Source organism: Erpetoichthys calabaricus, chromosome 11 (assembly GCF_900747795.2).
Source record: "Erpetoichthys calabaricus chromosome 11, fErpCal1.3, whole genome shotgun sequence".
In the NCBI taxonomy this organism is placed as follows: domain Eukaryota; kingdom Metazoa; phylum Chordata; class Cladistia; order Polypteriformes; family Polypteridae; genus Erpetoichthys; species Erpetoichthys calabaricus.
Genome location: NC_041404.2, coordinates 70,244,065 through 70,251,565, shown reverse-complemented (window position 1 = coordinate 70,251,565; position 7,501 = coordinate 70,244,065). Strand labels below are relative to the sequence as shown.

Genomic DNA, 7,501 nt, shown 5'->3' with positions numbered 1-7,501 from the left:
TCCTCTGTGTCCCTTATTTCACATAGCTGTATTCTGTCTTACCTTTTCTTACTAAATCGTCAAAAAGATCATAAAAATAATTTGATGTAAAACACTGTATGAATAGAAGTGATTTCACATTAACACTGAGTCAACTAAAGGACTGGGATAATTTAAATGATTTAACATTCAATAAAATTATAGTGTAATTCCAGAAAAAATAAACAGAAGACATCCTCCCTGAGGACTTCTCTAAAATGCATAATGCATACTGGTGACACCTGTTTAATTTCAAAGTATATTAATTCAAAAGGACAGCTTCAAGTATTGTGGCAAGTATCAGTTAATTTCTTGATGTAGTATAAGCAAGAAACGGCATAAATAAATGTAATGGCTAAAAAGAATACAAATTTATTTGGAGGCATTTTGGTCAATTTGAGATCTGGAATTTGTCAAAGTAGCACCTCTGCATGTCTACATATTAGCTGTGGATCAACTAGACTCTCCTCAATGGGCTGGTCCACAGTAAACTCGTAGGGATGCTGAAGATGCTGGCGGGACTTCTTGCTACTCCTTTGAGGAATTGGAAGCTCTGAATGGTGAGCAGGAAGAGGCTCTGTGAAAAAGTATGGGTGCAGTAGTGCCTGAAAAAAAGCAAAACGAAACATACTTAAAGGGTATGTAAATAGCATATGCATGTATTATATTTATTTTATACTTAGTTTTTGAGTCACACGCATGAAGCAAAGTCTCTAGGTAAAGTCTGAAGAGGTCTGCATTGTATCAGTGATATGACACTTGAAACAGGCATTCCGGCTTTTAGGACTTGTACTGTATATATAATGAGTGAATAGGTAGAAAACCACTTGAAAGGATAAATACGATACACTTATTTAGAGCTTTACATTGCTTGATGTTATAATTAATCTACGATTATACTCCATGTGTTCTGTTATAATGTCAGCTCAGGCCCTAACAGGAAGAGACACCAGACTAACAAATGAGTCTTTTGAGCATTCTGAAGCTACAATTACCTTTTGATTACAATGGAATTATGATGATGATTGATTATAATGGATTACAATGGAATAACTGAACTGTACATTGAGTAATTTTTTCAACAAAAATACAGTGCATCCGGAAAGTATTCATAGCGCATCACTTTTTCCACATTTTGTTATGTTACAGCCTTATTCCAAAATGGATTAAATTCATTTTTTTTCCTCAGAATTCTACACACAACACCCCATAATGACAATGTGAAAAAAGTTTACTTGAGATTTTTGCAAATTTATTAAAAATAAAAAAATTGAGAAAGCACATGTACATAAGTATTCACAGCCTTCAAGATTGAGCTCAGGTGCATCCTGTTTCCCTGATCATCCTTGAGATGTTTCTGCAGCTTAATTGGAGTCCACCTGTGGTAAATTCAGTTGATTGGACATGATTTGGAAAGGCACACACCTGTCTATATAAGGTCCCACAGTTGACAGTTCATGTCAGAGCACAAACCAAGCATGAAGTCAAAGGAATTGTCTGTAGACCTCCGAGACAGGATTGTCTCGAGGCACAAATCTGGGGAAGGTTACAGAAAAATTTCTGCTGCTTTGAAGGTCCCAAAGAGCACAGTGGCCTCCATCATCCATAAGTGGAAGAAGTTCGAAACCACCAGGACTCTTCCTAGAGCTGGCCGGCCATCTAAACTGAGCGTTCGGGGGAGAAGGGCCTTAGTCTGGGAGGTGACCAAGAACCCGATGGTCACTCTGTCAGAGCTCCAGGGGTCCTCTGTGGAGAGAGAAGAAACTTCCAGAAGGACAACCATCTCTGCAGCAATCCACCAATCAGGCCTGTATGGTAAAGTGGCCAGACGGAAGCCACTCCTTAGTAAAAGGCACATGGCAGCCCGCCAGGAGTTTGCCAAAAGGCACCTGAAGAACTCTCAGACCATGAGAAAGAAAATTCTCTGGTATGATGAGACAAAGATTGAAGTCTTTGGTGTGAATGCCAGGCGTCACGTTTGGAGGAAACCAGGCACCGCTCATCACCAGGCCAATACCATCCCTACAGTGAAGCATGGTGGTGGCAGCATCATGCTATGGGGATGTTTTTTAGCGGCAGGGACTGGGAGACTAGTCAGGATAAAGGGAAAGATGACTGCAGCAATGTACAGAGACATCCTGGATGAAAACCTGCTCCAGAGCGCTCTTGACCTCAGACTGGGGCGACGGTTCATCTTTCAGCAGGACAACGACCCTAAGCACACAGTCAAGATATCAAAGGAGTGGCTTCAGGACAACTCTGTGAATGTCCTTGAATGGCCCAGCCAGCGCACAGACTTGAATCCGATTGAACATCTCTGGAGAGATCTTAAAATGGCTGTGCACCGACGCTTCCCATCCAACCTGATGGAGCTTGAGAGGTGCTGCAAAGAGGAATGGGCGAAAGTGGCCAAGGATAGGTGTGCCAAGCTTGTGGCATCATATTCAAAAAGACTTGAGGCTGTAATTGCTGCCAAAGGTGCATCAACAAAGTACTGAGCAAAGGCTGTGAATACTTATGTACATGGTGATTTCTCAGTTTTTTTTATTTTTAATAAATTTGCAAAAACCTCAAGTAAACGTTTTTCACGTTGTCATTATGGGGTGTTGTGTGTAGAATTAGAATTCCGAGGAAAAAAATGAATTTAATCCATTTTGGAATAAGGCTGCAACATAACAAAATGTGGAAAAAGTGATGGACTGTGAATACTTTCCAGATGCACTGTGTATCAGGATGGAGGCAAGACTCTGAGGACTTGATTTTTCCCAAAATACTATACAAAAAGCATAAACATAATTATTAGCATACAGAATCAGTTCAAATATTCAAGTTTTTTTTTTTTTTTTTAACAATACAATCGTTACACAACAATTAATTCTCTGCTTACCATTTTGTTCTACATACAGGTAGGCCATTTAGTACAAATGTTGACTGAATGCTAATATACTGACCTGCTTGGCTCTGATCCTCTTTTTGGCAGGATACACTAAGAACCTCTTCAGCAGATCCACAGCCTGCAGTGTAGCATCTGGAACAATTTGCTCTAAAGGAATGGGAGGGTTTTCTCTAAATGTGATTTTGTTATAGTCTGGTAGCTCTGTGATCTCCTAAGAAATAAACATTATAAACCAAGGAAGGTCACTATCACTGAACGACTGAAAGCAGCAACAAAAAACAAATATTTCTAAAATTCCTTACCATAAACATAGATCATTGTAACAACATTTCATTAAATAATAATAGAAAACATTCTATCCTTGATAGCATTTTACAGGCCAAACATTTTCTAAAAATGCTTTCACTTTATCACTTCAACCTAGGTTCACTACCTCCAACCCACGTCACATATGCCATTTCACACTTGTGATGCTCAGCCTGTGAGGAGCAAAGGATCATCAGGTGTAAAATCATTGCAAAAGGGTACACGTCAACATAATGTTTTTACTAATCAAACATCTATGTAAAAGTAACACACTACATACCAGTTCCAAAAAGAGTGGCTGGTAAGTCAGTTATGAGCAGGATCCAGAATGAGATATCGGAGGGGATCACGAAGCGGATCCCAGAGGGTAAAATGCCTGGAGGCCTCACCCTCTACTCAGTGTGACAGAAGGGCCATGGAAGGCAGACAAGAGGCTACAAAGTTTTCCACCCTAACTGGCAGCAGCACAGGGGAAACTGAAACTATGTTGCCCATTTCAGTGTGACACCATAAAGGTCAAGAATAGGGTAAACTAAGCTGCTAAAATGCAACAAACATCCCCTGATTGGAAGGAATGGAATCTTGTTGCTACTTTAAAGGAAATAGCACTACGGAGGTTGCTTTGGGAATCCAAGCCTTTCTAGGCTGCACAGGGCTTGGGATGTACTTTATATGTAAAGGAGACTCAAGCCTGGTGTTGTCATTGTAGTCAAAAAGGGCCATCTATGACTGAGGGTTTTTTTTCTACTCCCTGGTTAAGACGCAACTCCAAGGTTTATGCTGGTAGAAGCGAGTTTCAGATCAAGGCTTGGTGGTGAAGAATGAGAGGATATGTTTGTTTCAGAAAGGCCAGCAAGTGCTTTAGTATATATTTGTAAGGTGGTCATGTTTTTAACCACTCCACCATAATGAAGAAACTTTAAACAGATTTCTTCTTTTATAAAATTCTTCTGTACTTTGTGTTCTCCTAGTGTTGATCCCTTCTTTGTCGGCTTGGACTCTGGTATTTTTGATTTAGTTATGTGGAGATACTGGTAGGGCACACTATTTTCAGTTTGTAGATTCCAAAAATCATTTTCATGCCATGAAGATGCATTATATGATTTGGGAAATATTATTATATTGATTTGTTTTAAAATTTTGCTGATGACTATCTCTGAGTGTTTGAATATCTGACTTGAATGTATATATACTCTCCTAAACACAATTTAAAGATTTTTTTTTAATTTCTGTGTACAAAACTACAACATAATAGCTCCATTAAACAAGCATAATCAAACATGAAATATAAGGACCTTATTAAAGTTTTTCCACTAAATTGGGTCACAGATACACAAAAATGTGCCTTCAAACCAAATGAGCATGCTACTGTGGTTTAAATTACAAATTATTTAGGAGTAAACTTAAAGTGTCTGTATATAAATCTCTGTGTCTGTATGGAAAAATTCAACATTAATTCCAGGGTGAAGACTAGACTATTGCTGCATCTAAAACAAAAGGCACTTATGCAATCTGCAAGTTTTAGATTTTCCGCCAAAAACACATCACTGAATTTTAAAGTGCATGTGCTTTTGACTTTACTGGCATTCAAAAGCATTACTTGATTTGTTCTTGAATGTTATCAGTTATTTAATAAAATAGTAGGGTGCAGTGATTACAAAGAAAACCTCTATATAATGAAAGGGTGATTTATCTTGGCTAGTTCCAATCAAATGACAAGAACCTTAAATAGTATACAGAGAAGAAACTGTTGACTACATCTGTCAAGCAATTTGTATTGAACGTTTATACAATAAGGTCACTCCCCGGTATAATGACAGTCTTACTGGCCAGATTCTTTCATTAGGGGTGCCCAGAACTCGCAAGACACAGCAAAGTTGCTCAATGTCATTTTCTCCTGGGAAAAGAGGCGAATTGTTGAGCAGCTCTCCAAAAATGCAGCCAACAGCCCTGCAACACAATAAAAAATCAGAACAGTAAAAAATTGCTTTAGTATTAGTCTTGATGTAATTCTTCAGTTTTGTGGTGGCAGCATTATGAGTTTATTTCACAAGGCAGAAGATCTTATTGCACCAGTATAACTTACAAATTAACTATGGATCTCTGAATATCTTCAAATCAAACACTTGCTAAATTTAGATAAAATAATTACAAAAATTCAAACAATTTTTCTAAAAATATAGTGTACAAAAGTACTCCAATACTAGTTTTAGTGCTAGATGGTTGTATTTATAAATAGCGTTAAACCAAAAAGCACTTAATATTAAACATGATTAAAATATTCAGTTCCATGTAAATGCACATAAAAGCATCAAATTAGTGAACTCTATATGAGAATGACTAACACACTGAAAAGAGCAAAAGTCACTTTCCAACATTAAATAAAAAGTAATGTATAAAATATGTGAGGAACTGTGAATATATATAAAATAGGACTATTTAAGAATAGTTACTCTAGTCAGGGAGGTTAAAAAGCCTAAAGCATATCTAAAGTACATTTACTATGAGATGGAAAAAACTCTCCAAATGGCAAATCTTTCAATGAGCTTCACAAAATGTGTGTTTAATAGGAAAGTAGCAAAATGAAACAAAATTGAAGTAAGATCTTAATTACAATTAGCCACATAAAAAATGAGATGCTATGCTGTGGTAGCAGAAGATCTATGGAGTAGTATGATGGGCCAAAATTTAACTTTTACCTTTAACACTAGAATTACCAGAGCCAACGAAAAAAACTCATAAATCTGGCCCATTTTGAATCCCCTTGCACCTCTCCGTCAGCGTCTTTTGCCTTCTAAATGTGTCATAAGCCCAAGCAGCAAGCAGCCTGCTATACCATCCCCCCACCGCCTCAGAACGGGCAAGAAGTTCTCCCAGTTCCTGCCTTGATTATCTGGGAGTGAGCTACCTAGAATTGTAAGGGGAAATAATTTGATGTGCGTTTTGTGTCTACAACAATCTATGTAAACACTGTGATATGAAGAGACATGAGACATGGCAAAGGTTTGGGGCATCCACCCATATAATTCTGTATCCTGGCTGCAAAAAGTAAATGTTTGAAGTTGAGTCAAGTTTACAAGACAGAGTCCAAAACAGAACTGAATTCCAGGGGAAACAAGTGAGGCTTTATAGGAAGTCTGGGGGAAGTGATGTTGTCCTCGGGGCCGGGACCGGAAGTCATGTTGTCCTCGGGGCTGGGAGCGGAAGTCATGTCGTCCTCGGGGCCGGGACCGGAAGTGACGTGTCTTGAGTTGAGGCAGTGGCTCCTGGTGGGATTTCCCGGGGAAGGTCTGCAGGGAACTCAGAAAGAGCGTTAGTGTACCCCACCACCCCCTGGGCAGATGTATTACCATTCTTCTCCAAGCCCTTCAGCTGCCTCCTATTCACACATGTGTGACAACACATTGTTTAAACAGAAACATTTTTCACGTTTTAGTAATAAATGACAAAATGTAGACATGAACTGTATAATGTGTGAAGGCTGATGGCCAAATATCAAATAAACACTGTCACAAAAGGTGCAAGTATAATACGACAGCTTCCGTGGTGTAGTGGTTAGAATTGCTGACTTATAAACCTGAAGTTCTGAGTTCGAAACCATCTCCCCCACAAATTTACCGTTTTGAGTAGTGAGCTGCTCTTATTGTTAATATTATACAGTAAACACATACATTTGATTTGTGTCTGTAACAGCCAGTTTAAATGTATAGAACTTGTAAAAGTTAGCGTTTTTTTCACTTTTATTCTCTCAGTCACACTCACGATACAACACCTACCCAGCCCACAAAGGATCTGACGTGGTTACTTTTTATCTGAAACTGGGAATAACTGTAGTTGTGAGTGGTGTATTGAGACAATGGAAACGGAAACAGCATCGTTCACCATAACGTGGAGACTGCACGGGCAAGATCGAAAAAAAAACAAAAAAAAAAAAACGCAGTCACTGATTACAAGCACAGGAAGGCATGCGAATGCATATGAATAATATGAATAATGTTGCATCAGTGCCACAATGTTTTCCGAAATGTACTATACAGGTTATAAAATGAATAATTCCAAATATCATATATACCTATGTCTCTGTGGTGAGATACGAAGAAGGCAGATTTTGTGTTTCAGCTTTTATCTATCCAGATCAGAGAATGTCCAGTTCCATTGTCTCAAAACAGCACTCACATCTACAGTTATTCCTGAGGGGGGGTGTGGGGGTGGCTGTAAATATCGTGATCGTGACTGAGAGAGTAAAAGTGAAAAAAAAAATGCTAACTTTTACAAGTACTA

At 38.5% G+C, this 7,501-nt stretch overlaps 1 protein-coding gene across 3 annotated transcripts in view; it reads right to left on the bottom strand.

Moving 5' to 3' along the window:
• Positions 1-367: 367 nt before the first annotated feature.
• cdk20 (cyclin-dependent kinase 20) overlaps positions 368-7,501 on the bottom strand; it is a 29,398-nt gene continuing 22,264 nt past the window's right edge. For all 3 annotated transcript variants that reach the window (XM_028813309.2, XM_051933516.1, XM_051933515.1), the window contains 3 exons: positions 5,047-5,170; positions 2,970-3,125; positions 368-623 (listed from right to left, as the gene is read on the bottom strand). In XM_028813309.2, coding sequence (XP_028669142.1) covers positions 432-623; positions 2,970-3,125; positions 5,047-5,170 — 472 coding nt within the window. In that variant the 3' untranslated portion in view covers positions 368-431. The remainder of the gene's footprint in view (positions 624-2,969; positions 3,126-5,046; positions 5,171-7,501) is intronic.